Source organism: Lycorma delicatula, chromosome 9 (assembly GCF_047948215.1).
Source record: "Lycorma delicatula isolate Av1 chromosome 9, ASM4794821v1, whole genome shotgun sequence".
NCBI classification, from domain to species: domain Eukaryota; kingdom Metazoa; phylum Arthropoda; class Insecta; order Hemiptera; family Fulgoridae; genus Lycorma; species Lycorma delicatula.
In genome coordinates this window covers 131,406,994-131,423,558 of record NC_134463.1, presented here as the reverse complement: position 1 = coordinate 131,423,558, position 16,565 = coordinate 131,406,994, and the positions used below count along the sequence as shown (strand labels likewise).

General features: G+C 32.4%; 1 protein-coding gene across 1 annotated transcript in view; it reads right to left on the bottom strand.

Moving 5' to 3' along the window:
• Positions 1–4,046: 4,046 nt before the first annotated feature.
• LOC142330008 (methylthioribose-1-phosphate isomerase) overlaps positions 4,047–16,565 on the bottom strand; it is a 56,307-nt gene continuing 43,788 nt past the window's right edge. Inside the window, exon 6 of the mRNA XM_075375012.1 lies at positions 4,047–4,476. Coding sequence (XP_075231127.1) covers positions 4,340–4,476 — 137 coding nt within the window. The 3' untranslated portion in view covers positions 4,047–4,339. The remainder of the gene's footprint in view (positions 4,477–16,565) is intronic.

Genomic DNA, 16,565 nt, shown 5'->3' with positions numbered 1-16,565 from the left:
TTCAGATGCTCCAGCTGATTTAATCTGGTAAAATGTATTACTTAGAAATGAGGGAGTAGAATTTTTATTTTAATCATTATTGACTTCTAAATAAGGGCAGTCCTGTTGAGATAGTCATGTCCCTCTTTCCATCACTGACATCTTCAAGCCGCTGTACGAGATGAAGTATATCTCTTCTTCACGTTCTTGAAGAATACAGCTCTAGGAAGTTACTTGGTTTCTTTTGCACTAACTTTCCTTCAAATATATTAATTAAGAATTGGTTTCAACATAAAACAAGCTCATTAATTTTTATTTAATCGTAGTTTTGAATCGTAATGAAACTATATCATAAGATTTCAATTTTTTAAGTATCTTTTTTGTCTTAAAACTATTAACCTAAGCTTTTGTCATAAATGTTAAAAATAGTAGCTTTTAATCCATATGAAGTAAAAATTAAAACAAAGACCACACCACTATTTTATCGTCATAAAAACCACATCTTGGACAAACAAACAGCTAAACTGCAGTACATAGATGTTTTAATAAAAATAATAAAACAGAAAATTCTTTTGATTCATGCAGGGACTTACAAAAAACGCTCAATACATCCACCCCATTATCTTAAATACAAGCATGTACTATTCTATAAATATCATTCATGGTCGTAGAAAAAGTGTATTGTGCTGAATTTATTTTGATCATCCATCAAGTAAGATGGGAAATTAGATCATTATCGGTTAAAACCTTAAAATTTAATATTAACCTACACAAATCAAATTAAAAATGTATTTAAAAATGTATTTAAAAATGTATTTATAAATTGATTTTATTGTATCTAAGTTCTGATAATTCAACACAATAGAGTCATTTTGAGTACATCATATATGTGTGCATGATATAAATATTCAGCTGGTCTTCCCACATTTAAGTTTTTATTTTTCTTGTAAATAAATTCAAATTAAAAAAGTAATTAAGAAAATCTTGAACATTTATTACAAATCTCGACATGAATCAAAAGAATTCTGTTTCATTGTCTTTAGTTTTATTAATTTTATTACAGAACAATATATTTTTATTTTCTTTTTTGTTATTTGATTAATAAGATAAATATATGTACTGTATTTGACCATTTTTTTGTCAGTGACGTGCAGTTTTATTATAAAATAGTGCTTAAATCTTTACCTTATGTGGACTAGTCGTTCTAACATCATTCATTTTAACGCAAAAGTTTTGTTTAAAACAAAAAAGACGCATAAAAAGTATAATATTCATAAAGTTATGTTTTCATTGTGATTTAAAGTATCCATTAAAAAAAAAAATTCTCCTATTTACTACCAAGTAATGAATTTTACTTATTCTGGAGTACTGAATTTTATTTTTTTTCGTTTTCATCAGCTGTAGCATCTGCATGGTTTTAGAAAGACAGAAGAGTAAACAAACTTTAAAATTATGCATTCAAAAAATTAAATAAAAAATACAAGATGCCACTTAAAATAAAAATCAAACTTACCACTTTATTGGAGAAATGGACAGGACATCAGAAATAAAGTTTTAATTTTTTTACTATCCGCAAAAAAATAGGGAAAATTCCAGTTTGTAGTTACTCATAACTAATTCCTGAGATGCTAATGGTAGCCCCTCTTTAAAAATTAACACCCTCTATGAGTAGTATTTTTGTTTTGTGGAGAAATATACTTTAATTGTAATGTTTTGTCATAGTTATTAGCCCACCAGATTGCATGAAATTAATTTTAGTTTAATCATAGTTTTAATTTTAATTAATCATAGTTTTTCAAACTATATTAAAAAAAGTAAAAAATAAATTTTTAATTTATTTAAAGGCGATTCAGTGATAAAAATAATTTAGCCTGTAAAAATCAGTTTATAGCAAATGACAATAAAAAAACTCAGTAAAAATCATTAATTGAGCTGTAGACTCGCTACTCTTTGATGTAAGAGAATAAACGCAGCGGTATTGAATATGCAGACAAATTTAGTGAAGTTTTGTACCAAAGGATACATGTACAAGATATCGAAGTACTCCCAAGTATTATCTGAATGCACAGTGGCTTGAATTTAAATGAAGCTTGTAAAGAATGTAAAACAACATCTTCATTTCATGTAATATCTGTAAACTGAAGTCACAAGTCGTATCACAGACCTTGAAATCTATACATAACACGGGGGTAAGTCAATTATTATCAGCAATTTAGTTATACTTTTGTTTATGTTTGTAGTACTGTCGTGTTGTGTCGATGACGCATGCACGGTTTAATTGTTGTTTTGTCTGTGCAGGTTTGATGCTGCTAGGTTAATTCCATTATTGCTACCCTGCCGTTAACCATGGCTGCTCCACTTTCTGTTTGCGCCAAAGAAAAGCTACATTCAGCGATCTCTTTTTTGTGGTCGGAAGGTCTAACAGGGGCCGAAATTCATCGAAGACTTTCGGTACAGTATGGTAATAGTGTGTTGTTGCAACGAAGTGTCTTTCAATGGATTGAAAAATTCAAAAATGGTCACACAAGTGTTATGCACGACGAAGGAACTGGACGACCGTTTACCAGCACAAATGAGGAAAACATTGAGCGTGCATGTGACATGGTTTTCTTAGACAGATGAGTAACTATCGATGAAGTGGCACATCGTCCGCTAATTTTACGGTTCTACCTACAACATCATCCACAACAGACTTGGGTTTCATAAAGTCTGTGCACATAATTGCATAAACAAACGTGCTTGGACATCTGCCAAAAACATTTGGATCGCTATGGTAACGAATGGGACATCTTAGACAGAATCATCACCGGTGATGAAACACGGATCCATCAGTACGAGCTGGAGAGTAAATGGCAGAGTATGGAATGGAAACATCCAAATTCGCCCTGCAAAAAAAGAGTTCAAGACCCAACCATCCGCAGGAAAACTGATGCTTAAGGTTTTTTGAGACTCACAAGGCCAGTACTGGAACATTACGAGGAAAGGGGCACGACAATAAACAGTGTGCGTGAGATGCTTACTGCCAAGCTGAAGCCTGCAATTTGAAGCAAACACCGAGGACTGCTGTTGAAAGGTGTTGTTAAATGACAATGCTCATTCACATACTGCTGCCCACACTGCTGAAACGCTCCAGAAACTCAACTTTGAAGTACTGGCTCATCCTTCGTATAGTCCTGATCTTGCCCCTTCTGACTACCACTTGCTTGGTCTACTTAAAGAGATATTAAGGGGCCGTCGATTTACTTTGGATGAAAAAGTGAAAGAAGCGGTGCATTCCTGGCTCGCAGCTCAACCGAAAACCTTCTTTTATTAAGGCATCAGGAAGCTTGTGCAACGATGGACCAAGTGTGTTGAAATGCGAGGGGACTATGTTGAAAAAATGATGTACATGTAAGTTTCCTATTTGTATTGCAATAAAATTTATTATACATTGTAGATAATTTGACCTAAACTGTGGAGTAACATGAACATTCATGTTTAGAAACTAAAACAATAACCATAACAAAATATTTTATAAGATAAATTTATTATTTATTATTTTATTTACAAATAAACTGATCATTGCAGAAAAGAAAATATGTTATTATTTAAAATTGAATGTTTCACACAATGAGAGCTAAAAACACTTAATCCAAGTTCACTTTCATTAATAAATTGTAACACGTAAATTTATTTAAGATTTAAAAAAATTAGATTACTGTAAACATTGCCACAAGCCAGAGCTATGGCCAAATTTTGACAGATACTTGTTAGCAGTTCTATCAGTACATTTTTTACCCATATGATTTCTTGCAATAGCAGTTTGGTTGTGGATTAATTGTGACATTATTTTACACTTTTCAAAAATTCATGAACAAAAAAAAGAAGATAAACTAATGATATAAAAACAATGAAAAAAATGTACTGGATACAAGACAAAAAACTGGGACATGTTTGATGGGCTATGAAGTATTTTGTTCAGTTTTCACTTATGAAAAATATGTTCCTGTAGCATAAATATTGTCTGATGGCCCTGATACACAGGCAAATGAAGTACTATTTTTTATCATAAAAATACACAGCAATAGTAAAAACACTAAGCACTATTTATTATTATACTTAGCTGCTGATTTTCATAAATAATTTTAAATTTTATTTACACGCACATAATATTTATAAAAACAAAAGTTACTTCTGCTTTATTTAATACACATCCATCAACAAATAACTACAAATAATAAAAACATTACATTTATACTTAACGTAGCATTAATGATGTTTATCCTGTTCAACTTATTTCAATCAAAATTCATAATTAAATTGCCCGTTAAAATATAATATTTTAACTGGCAATTGCAATACAGTTGAGCGATTATATTGTTTAAGGTGTAGCAGCATTAATTTGCTTAATTTTTTCAGCTAACTCTGATGTCGCAAAAACACCTTTATTTGTAATAATACCACCAGTAATTAAATTTGCAGGAGTAACATCAAAGGCTGGATTCCAACACGATATACCTTAGGACAAAACAAACAAAAGATGAGTAAAATTACCATATGTTATGTACCCATTCAACTATAAGAAAGCAAAATCAGTCTCTAGTTACACACTACTTTAATATCAAACTTTTAAAACCACCTTAACATTTACTTCCCTCAATCATGATGTAACAGATGAAATAGAAATATCATTGTAAACATAGATAGATACAAAGTAATCACTTTTATTTAAAACTACAGTTTTCACATAAAAATAATAAAAATTAACTTCCATAAAAAAACATTATATCTTTTTGCTTCATGTCATAAAGAGCAGATTAAAAATACATCTATGCATTAGCTAATATCAGACATTTTAATCCACCTTCATCAAAACACGCAATAAATGTTTCTAAATAAAATATCTCTCTCTGTAAGTAAATTAACTTATTATGTTTATAATACAAATTATATTAATCATTCAAAACATTTTAAAACAGCTATCAAAAATAAAAAACACAATTAGTGGTCAACTATCACTATGCACATAACAAAAACGATACAGTTAATAATAACAGACATGTAAAATTTATATAATAATAATGAATAAACTTCCACAATTGCTCCCAAACAATGCGGGTTTCCACCAAGGTATCATCTATCAATCATGTAGTTGCCCTGGAAGCTGTAATTCAAAACTCCTTTCCACTCTGCAATTGCCTGGTTGCTGTATTTTTCGATTTGCAGAAGGTGTACAACACAGCTTAGAGGAGAGGAATCTTAAATACACTGCATGAATGGGGTATGCAAGGGAATCTCCTTGCATTTATCAGGGCTTTCCTAAAATTTTTTATTACACAAAAGTAATATGTAAACAGAGAATAGATGTACGCTACATGTTGTACGCATGCCATGTTGTATGCTAAAAGTGAATTAAAACCTCATTTAAATTCAATAGTTAAAATTTATCTTAATAATAAAAATACAATCTGGCATTGTCCAAATGGCATAAACTGATGAAACAGATTGCATGAACTAATCAGATTTTTGAATGTACATGTGTATGGCCTTAAGAATTCATAAGATATTTGATAACAGTCAGATAGTTACCTAAAATATTTCTGATATTGGCTCTAAATTTAAATTTCCGATGCAGTGCCATATAACAGACACAGTCCACTAGTATGTGTGTACCATCATTTTAGCAGTTACAGCGAACACATATGGGTGTATCAGTCAGAGTCATCAGATAACCATTAATACACCCTATTCATGACAATTATTCCTATATGAAAATCTCCAGGATGATACAGTGTCCTTAAATTGAACAAAGTTTATTATTGATGGTAGCATTCAATTTACTCTGCCACTCATCATGAATCACAATCTTCAGAAAACAGACAAGATTATTTGAAACAAACAATTAGTGAAAGAAGGCTACGAACAAGCCTCTTTGCCGTTGTGTAATTTTAGATTAATCTTTGAGATTTAATTTTTACTACATTAATATCACGTTCAGGTGTTAATGGGCACAAAAAATAACAAGTACAGAAATAATAATTATCTGGAGATAATAACAGCTTTCATTGTGGAAATAAAAAATAAAGAAAATTATACAAATTTAAAAGTAAAAATAAATATTAGCACTCTACAAAAAATAAAAACAAAATAAAATTCAAATATTTAGAGGACTTCCATTAATTTTAGAAAATGTAGACATAAACGTAAAATAAAATTTTACAAAAGAACAACATTGATCTGAATTATGATTACTCCATTAAAAATAATTATGAGCTTTTAGGCAAACTGAAGAAATTAACCCTAAAACAAAACCACTATATTATTATATTACTAGCTAAACTAATATTCAAATGAATTCATAAGCGATATTCAAAAAATATAGATAATTAAAAAATTAAATCCGCATTTCAACCATTAAAAGCAATCATCTGTAGGGGGCTACCAAAGGAAATATAAAAAGCTTTTTGAAATTAAATTTTCAGATGTGTATTTGTGCCACCATTGGGATCTTTTAAACTAGAAAAGCTAAAAAGAACTTTAAATAGGAAACCCTTCCTCGTCATTAAAAATATATATTAATTTTTAATGCAATTATTATTGCATTACTTTATTTATTTATTATTATTATTGGCATGTTTAAAATCCCTACCATTTTTTACAGTATGTGGTCTACTTAATTACTTTTAAATTGAAACTACTGATATTATAACATTTTGGATAAAGCATGCAAGTTTAATACAATTTTCCCTAAATGCAATCATTCAGGAGCTAAACCTCACCTCCAGTTGTACTTATTGACAAGTTGAGGTTAAGTTCGCAACTTTGAAAGTTTACTTTTGTTAATTGTTTCAACGATATTATATTTTCATATTACGTTATTTTGGTTGATTTTTAAAAACTGTACACTTTTTTCATTTTGTTATTGTTATTGTACTGATCTTGTTATTCTAGTAAAAAATGCCCATTGCAAAAATAGTTACACCTTACTTCAATTTATAAAAAGTAATTTGTCAATTTCATTAACTAACAATTTATTTTTGTAATAAAACATTACTGTTTTATTGATGTTGTACTTATGGAGAATGTCAGAGCAGTACGTGTTGTATCTGAAAATGTTATAAAAACTGGCATTTCCAATTAAATAAATGAAGCTGAAGATTTGAAAAACGGTGAAGGTTTCAAACAAGTTAATATGATATTTTTAATGTGTTAAAAAATCAAGTAAAAGTTTCCCATTTAAAGATCTTCATAGAAAAACTTCTCTAAAGTTTTGTCAAAATTAGAAGCAACAAATTACTAATCCTTGATTTAAAAATTAAAGAAATAATGATTTAAAAAAAGTTACTTTATTTTATTAAACCGTAAAAAATGGGTGGAGAAAGAAAGATAATTTCACCTATATGAAAAATTTGTAAGTAATGCAAAAGGAAAAAACATAGAACTTGAAAAGTAAGAAAATGAATGCAGAGAGTGATGTTAAGCAATATTAATGATGATGTGAAATAAAAGTTTCCTTAAACCAAAACACAACTTATTTAAAAGAAATTAACTACTGGACCACTACAGAGGCATCTCGATGAAATAACACATATAGATCAAACTGAGGACCTCCTGCTGTTTAAAAACTTAATTAAAAGTTAAGACTTTTGAAGAATACTTATGGAATACGGTAGCAATTCCTGTAAAATTTCACATGATGTTAAATCATTCAGGAAATTAATCAGCTATTTGATTATATTTCTATTTAGATATTTAACACTGCATGCAAAAATTTAAATAATCAAAAAACTGGAGCAGGGGTAGCTATTCTATCTTTGCACAACTAAATAGCTTGGTTCAGAATAATTCAGTTCTCTTACAGAGTTCAAATAAACAGACTATGCATACAAGTATTGAAGCGGCCATTCACAAGTATCTCCTGTAAATCCTGATGCATATAAAAGAAACTACATGATTTTAATATTCAGCAACCACGCACTATTATATTTTGTAAAAATTATACATGTATTTTAAATTTAAATAAAATAAGAAATGTTAAATGAACAATACATATTTCTTAATCATTTGGCAAATCTGATAACCCATGGGTATTTTATTCATTGTTTATTGTTATGTAGTTTCCTTGAGTTTTTAAGAGTTTTGAAACTGTCAAGTGTCCACTAACAGTAAAAGTTACCTAATACTTTAGATTAAATTTCTACAATAATAAACAAATAATAAATTCAATTCAGTTTTCATCATCTGATGGTGAGAAATCTGTAGTCCTATCAGTATTAAGAAATACAATGAGAGGCTCAATTTTATTTTCTATTATATTATTCAATTTCCCATAGTTTGGTCAACAGTATTCGTCACATGTTTTAAACAGTTTTTCCATTCTTGCTAACCCATTTTATTGACTGCTTTTAAGCGTACATTTTTAACATCAAATATTTAAAAAGTAGTATTTTCTGATGCTTTGTAACTTTTGATTTGTCCCCAAATTAACTCAACTGGGTTGAGTTCAAAATGTAGAGAGGTAATCAAAGCGGTTTTACCAATAGATCTCATTATCATCATCTTGTTAGATATATCTTATAATATATATCATGTTAAATATATCTTGTTATAATCCAGAGACCACCACTGACAACCCCGGTATTGCTACCGATGTGTAATTATGAGACACCTACCTTTACCTAAAGGAGCCTTAGTACTGGTTGATAAGCCACAAAGTAAGGCTTCTTTTCACAAATTCTCAGCTTTGTCTTTCCAAATGAAACTTTTCGTGTGCCCTTCGTCGACCCAAGTTTCATTCATATAGTATATTGTACGCCTTCTTGCCTTATTTTCTTTATTTCAGTAGTGTAATGTCTTCACCATATAATAATATCGTCCTTGTCAATTAAAGCACTTCCTGGCCCTGTTTTTTTCATAAATTCATACTTTTTAACAATTTATAAAAGATTGTTCCTCAGAAATCTGATTATCGACATTTACACAACCTGCAACACTTTGCCTATTGTAGGCAGGTCATTTCGAAAATAAAATTTGTATACTTTTTTATGAATTGCATTTTTATCAAAATCGTCACATTTTTCTACAATTGACCTGCAGGGTTTTGTTTTCTTAGGAGCCTGTAATTCATTAGTAGATTTATACTTACTAATAACATTGTACACTGAAGCAGCACAATTTCCATTTATGTTAGCAGTTTTATTAACGACATCCGAAATCAATGCCTTTCGATTACTCTGTAATACGCTTATATAAAAGTATTTAAAATGATGTGTTTTTCTGCATGGCTCAAGAGCTTTTCTTCAGAGAGGGATATCAATAATCATCCACTATTATTAGCTGAATCGGTATCAGACGTGGTGTCAAAATAATGGTATATCTCAGGTCATACAAACTCAAATCTAGGAATACACTACAGTTACGTTCCATTAAACTTAAAATACTGCATTATACAACTTTAAATTTAATTATCCAGTGCCAGTTGTTTTATATCTGTATACCCTCCCTACATCCTACATCCCTAACAATTTGTTTTACATATTCCAAACGTTGCCTGCCTGCACAATTTTTCCTATCTACTTGTTCCTCCAGTATCAAAACGACTATTCCAGGTGCCTTAATATGTGGCCTATAAGTCTGTCTCTTTTTTAACTATATTTTTTTCAAATGCTTCTTTCAATTTGTCACAACACTTCTTCATTTGTCACTTTATCCGCCCATCTTATTTTTAACAATCTCCTACAGAACCACATTTCAAAAACTTCTAAACCAGCTTGGAGAGATGCATCAAACCAGTCAAATGATTGAAGACAAAAAAAAATCATTAGCGTAAATAAATAACTAACAGAAACACAAAAATTGAAAACAAGAACAAAAGAATAATAAAAGATCAAGGGTTTTAATAAAACTGAGAAAACATAATATTATATAAACATTCGATTACATGACTACTATATGAGTAATTATATGGTGATTAATATTTGAGTAATGATTACAGTGTTGTGCATAGATATTATGTGAATTGGCAATTTACAGTGTTGTGAATTGGCAATTTACAGTGTGTTGAATTGCCAATTATACATGAGACATGACCCAGCAGAATCATGAAAAACTCATTCACACAAATGCAATGTTTGTTTATTCTTCATTCAATAAGTTGACTGAATACAGTACAGTAGTGTTATTGGAAATATTTCTGGCATGTTTGTTTCAGTAAAACTTGTTTGAAATGGCTGCTGTCATAGAAAATCCCACAGACTGCAAAGCGTGTACTGTCATCTATTTCCTTCATGGAAAAAACTTGTCAGCTGCTGAAATTCATCGTGAATTTTGTGCAGAATATGGAGGGAATATCACGAGTGACACTGCAGTAAGAGAATGGTGCTGTATATTTCAGTAAGGCTGAACAAACATTAATGAAATTGTCACAGATGAACTTGTTGCAAATGTCAATGAGAAAATTCAAGAAAATCATAGCTTCACGATAACAGAATTATCCAAATTCTTTCCTCACATATTGCAAAGTGCTGTATGAAATTGAAAAAGGTCATACATAACAAATGACATGGCTTGCTGAGTTCAGGCATCGTTTTTCTTCATGACAATGCTTGTCCACATACTGTATAATGCACTCAATGTCAAATCGGTAATTCCAAATGGGAGTTGTTTAATCATCCTCCATACAACCCTAATTTAGCTGCTGGTGATTATCACTTTTTTCCGAAAATGAAGAAATGGTTAGCGACGCAGTTATAAAAATGATGAGTTGAAAAACAGTGTTACTACCTGGCTTAATTCACAGGTGGCAGTTTTATGACTAGGGTATTCAAAAACTTGTTTACAGATATGACAAGTGCCTTAATTTGGATGGCAATTATGTAGAAAAGTAGCTATAACATGTACGAGGGTTATTTTTTTCAAGGTCCGATTGGTCGCAAAATAAAAACCCACGCAAAAATCGGATGAACCTTTTCGCATATGTGTTGCGCAGCGTCTCTAATATGGTCTTCAATCTTATAAGAGAGGTAAGGTATTTGAAGATTAAGGTATAGGTAAGGTGAAGTAAGAGAAAATCGTTGGTTCACAATTTCTGAATTGAGTTATTCGTTTCCTGAAATTTCAAGGTCAGCTCTCTACACCTTTGTGAGTGAGAGACTTCTTCAGTACTGCAAACTGTGTGCGAGATAGGTTCCCAAGATGCTGTCCAACCATCACAAAACAATGAGAATGGACGACGCCTCCCTAATTTTTCTCCAGCGCTACCACAATGAAGAAGATTTTTTGAACAAAACTGTCACAGGAGACGAGACACGGGTCCATTTCAAAACTGAAGAAAAAAAAAGAACAATCTAAATAGCGTATGCATTCTCATTCTCCCAGTAAACCAAAGAAGTTCAAGCAAACCTTCTCCAACAGAAAGTGTATGGCTACTGTGTTCTGAGACCGGAATGGAGTTCTCTTGGTGGAATTCATGGAACGTGGCACAACCATCACTGCAGCCTCATACTGTGTGACTCTTCAATTTCTACAAAGGGAAATTCAGCATAAGCAGAGAGGAATGTTGTCATCAGGCATTGTCTTTCTCCATAACAATGCTCGGCCGCACACTGCAGCTGTAACACAGAAGCTCCAGCAGCATTTTCATTCATTGGGAAGTGTTTGATCACCCACCATACAGCCCAGACTTGGCTTCATCCGATTTTCACCTCTTTGCTCACATGAAACGCTGGTTAGGAGGACAACATTTTCACACAGACATCGAGCTACAGACCAGTGTAGAAACATGGCTGAAAACACAGGCGGTTGGTTCCGTTCTATGACAAGGGTATTGGAAAGTTGGTACCACGCTATGACAAATGTCTAAATCGGAGTGGTGACTAAGTAGAGAAATAGTGTAACTATGTAAGTACTTGTTACAAATAAAAAATTTTTTATTTTCACTGTGGTTTCAATTTCGTGACTGATCGGACCATAAAAAAATAACCTTCGTATATAATAAATTGTTTTTTTATCAATTGGTGTTTTTTTAATAAAGAATCTGAAGTTACTTTCTTAATAGCACTGTTATTTCTGTAGAGAGTAAAAACTATAGTAGATATCTGCTTTTTACTCTTTCCAGCACTATAACATTCATAAAAAGTGTGGAAATCTTGGAATATTTTGATGCAGTAGACTTTCTTTAACAAAGCTTTTCATAACAAAACTTTCTCTGTAATGAATGAAGTGGATGGTCCCTTAACAATTCCTATACAATCAATGTATTTTGATTTCTCAATTACATTAAAAGAAAAATCAACATTTTCTGTAACGGCTGAAAATGATATAACCATGAGTACTTTTTAATCAATGGACAGGTTTTTTTCAGGGTTAATGATCAAAGTTTTGAATTCTTTGAATTGAAACGATACACTAGGTTACCATTATTGGTTTAATCCTTCCTATGAACTGTACAAATAACTTTCTTTATCTGGCACATAAAAAGAATAGGCTGACAAATCAACAGTACAGTACATTCCCCCCTTTGCTTCATACAGACCATTAATACTGGCCAAAATCAATCAAGGGCAATAACCCATGAGGTGATATATATTGTGCTGTATTGCACTGTCAGATAAAACACTAAAGTTTAAAGATGAAAACTGTATAGATGGAAAATTGTCAGAAGAGAGATGAAATGTTCTAGTTTGTGTCAATGTTTGGTAATCAATAAACAAAACAGTAGCTATTAGTAATAGGTGGTAAATAAAAAAACCTTAAATTTAAAAAAAATTTTAAACAAATTAAAACTTGTTTTTTTTTTACTTATCAACATTAGAAATTTTTTTTAACATCAAAAAATCTATGTACCAGACTATCATCAAATGTCTTAAGGGCCATTAAAGAAGAAAAAGTTACTTTGTCTCGCTGAAAAAAAAGAAAATATTCAAATAAAATTAAGCTACATTGTGTCAGCATTTTTCAAAATGCTTGGGACATGGTTACAGCTGAAACAACAAAACAATTGTTTCGATATGCTGCTCTTACTATACAAAAAAAAACAGTTTCTGAAGATGATGATCTGCCACTCAGCAAACAGATTAATTTAATTATTAATGATCAAGCAATAAGAGATGAAAAATTACAAATTACTTCACTTTGTTAAAAATACAATGACTGCAAAACTTACAATAAATAATTTACAATAATTTTAGTACATTTTTTTTAACAATTATTGGTTCTTACATAAAAAAAAATTATTAATTTTTAGTACAATTAAATTTAAAGTTGTTTTTAAATATTATATTAGATTAAAGTATATTCAAAAACATAGCATCTAGATATCCTAGATATGTTTTAAAAATCGTTCCTGCAAATATTCTGAAATATTCTTAAGTTGAAGTTTCCATTTTTACATGTATTTTTTAATTAGACTAATATTAATTACCCTGAAGAGGAGTCTTACTCTTTAAGACTTTGGGGGTTGATGTCCCCACGACCTTAGGCTAGGCAAGCTTTTTCTTCATACTACATCCCAAGCTGCTGAACTCTTTTACACTATACACCTACACTACACAAATTACAACATATACCCTTACACAACTAGACAACATCCTACATGTTTCTTCTTACATTTACACCTGGTGGTGTTGTGACATCTTACAAAACAACTGTAACCCTAGGTAAAAACTATCGTGCCAATGGGTGTGTGGCCCTACGAAGCGAGTCTCGAACGATGTCCTCTGGGTGCCTGGGCAAACCCAGTTATATTTAGCTCTAGCCTCTGTTTGTATTGGCTCTGCAGAGGTGGTCCTGTATTTCCCCGGCACTCATTGAACCAAAATTAGTAATCCACAAGAAAGCACTATGATGGTTGGTGGTCCATCTGAAAAAACCACCAAAAATAGTCTTGTGAAAAGGCCTCGATCAGTGTTGTCTGACGTGGATAACAGTAATGTTGAAGGTAATCTAAATTGTGATGCATCCAGTCGACATTTTAAAAATGTTAGATCCATTATAGTTATGTGAAATAATCTGGAAGGTTGTTACCCTTTACAAGGTCTCACCTTTCCTGATCAACAAAGTATTAACAGGATAATATGCCTCACTACAGAACATCAAAAAATTAAGAGATGGATCAATACTAATCGAAACATTTAATGATGGGCAAAGTTGATCTCTCTTATGTCTCACCAACATGGGCGGTATAATCATATATATTTATTTAGCGTATGGCACCAAGACACAATAACAATTACAGTCAAAAATTACAAACAAACATCTAACAAATTAATATAAGCTACTGATTCTGGAGTTGCCATCAGGAAATCTTCAGGAGTCCCTTCATAAGCTGCCTAGGACAAACTTCTATGATGTGTTTAAAAGTTTGATTTTCAACACACTAGCAAAGGGGTGTTGGTGTTTTCCCTATTTATACAGGAAATGCGCACCTACCATGCTGAGTTTGTATTCTGTTTAGCGTTGACCATGTCTTATGTAGCAAGTCAAAAAACCTGGCTATTCTGCTTTGTGGTCCATTCTTGATTCCAGGCAGCAGTTAGGTTAAATCCTTCCTCTGTGGCAGCAATTGCTGTTTTGTTAGGTGGCTTTCTAGATCGAAGGCGACCATGATTGACATCCTCAATGTCCTCATGTAGGTTTCAATTGTCCATAATCTTCTTGTACTCTTTCATAGGAACGAGTACAGAACCTACGGCACAGGTTTGGGGGTGGTATGTGTCTCAATACTGGGAGCCATTCCACAGGAGTAGACCTGATAACCCGACAATCATTCTCATTGTGTTATTAAGTTGAGCATTAATTTTATGAAGATGGGCTGTTAAGCCACACTGGCATACAATATTCTGCAGCTGAGAAGATGAACTTCAGAGCCAATGTGCGCAATCTGGAAGCCTACGTAGTTCCACAGAGCTTTATGTATAATGTTGTTTCTTGCTTTCAATTTCTCTGCAGTTTAATTAGGTACTCCTTAAATGAAAGCGTTCTATCAAGTGTCACGCCTAGTTTCGGTGTCTTATTCTAAAAGAGCCATATATTCTCGAATAGAATTTTAAGCTCCCTATTAGCAAACTTGTTACTTAGATGGAAGCATGACACCTGTTTTACTAGCCCTTGGTTGGAGGTGCCATCTTTGGAAGTACCTTTCCAGTTTCTCCAAGTCGGCCATCAGGACCTCCTCTGACTTTTCAAATTATCTACATTTTGTTGTTAGCATCCAGTCATCGACGTAGCCATGCTTTTTAGATCTTGTCTCTGGCATGTCTGCAACATAGAGGCTGAAAAGGAGAGGCGCAAGAACCGACCCTTGTGGCAGGCCATTCTTGAGTTTACTTGGTGAGCTTATATCCGATCTCATGATAACTTGAAACAATCTGTCACTCAACAAGTTATTAAGGAGGCGAGCTGTTAGTTTGCATGGGATTACATGAAGGACCTTACAAATCATGCCTTCTCTCCAGACAGTGTCATAAGCGGCTGATAAATCAATGAATGCAGCATAGGTTTTAACATTTCTTTGGAACCCTGCTTCAATGTACCCCTGCTTCAATTGTGAGTGAAAGAACTTGGTCAGTGCAACTTTGTTTTGGCCTAAAGCCTGCCTGTTCAATCGGTATGACATCAAATATTTTCTGACAGATTCTGTTAGGCCTGTAGCTCTAGGTAAGTTTGATGGTTTCCCTTGTTTTAAAATGGTTACTACACTGATGTGGATTACAGTCAGCTTGCTCCCAAGATTGCCCAACTTTAAAAGAGAGAAGGTAATTTAAAAAAATTTGTAGCAGAGGCTATTTGCAGCCGCACAAAGAGAATATAAAAAGTCATTGAACTCTTGTAACCTGGTTAAACCAGACATCTCATTTGCCACTGTTTCATCAAGACAAGCCCCTGAAAATGCAGGTAATCAACAGTGCAGATCGTGCAGCGAGTTAAAAAAGCTTGTTCAGATGTTATCACTCACAGCCACTATCTCAGAACTAAGATGAGAGTAGTTGCAGCCAGTGGAAACCACATTATTGGAATGCCTCTGAAAGTTTCTGTCCTTAAAGTTTTGCCCTTATGAGCAAGAGTGAATTCAGCCAGCAGTAAGCCATCCAATAAGCTCCCTGTTAAGGGACCCCACACAAATACCCTCTCTGGGTTGTTTGTGACTTCCCATTTTTCAAAATCTTCCCCGCCGTCACCTGATATACTGCAGGATATGGTTGAGAAACTGCCCGACTCCAGGGCATTGGAGATAATTTAAATTAAAAATCCTAAAAAAAAAATCGAATCACCTATAACTAATTTTATGCATATCTGCAATTCTATATATATATATATATATATATTTTTACCTTCATTTATAAACATTATCCAGTGGAATGTTTGAGGTCTTTGGTCCTACATAAAAGATGTTGTAGTATTGATGTGTGTGTGTACAAGATACTTTAATAATGTGCTTTCAAGAAATGCACCTACTGCAACAAGGTGCAGTAACACTACTCACTCAGTGGCTATTTCTGTGAGAGATACAACTGTCTCTTAGACAGTAGAGGAAGTAGTGGAGCTGCTATCTTTATGCAGGATGGAGTATCCTTAACCTTATCAGGATAAGGATATCCTACAAGTTATCC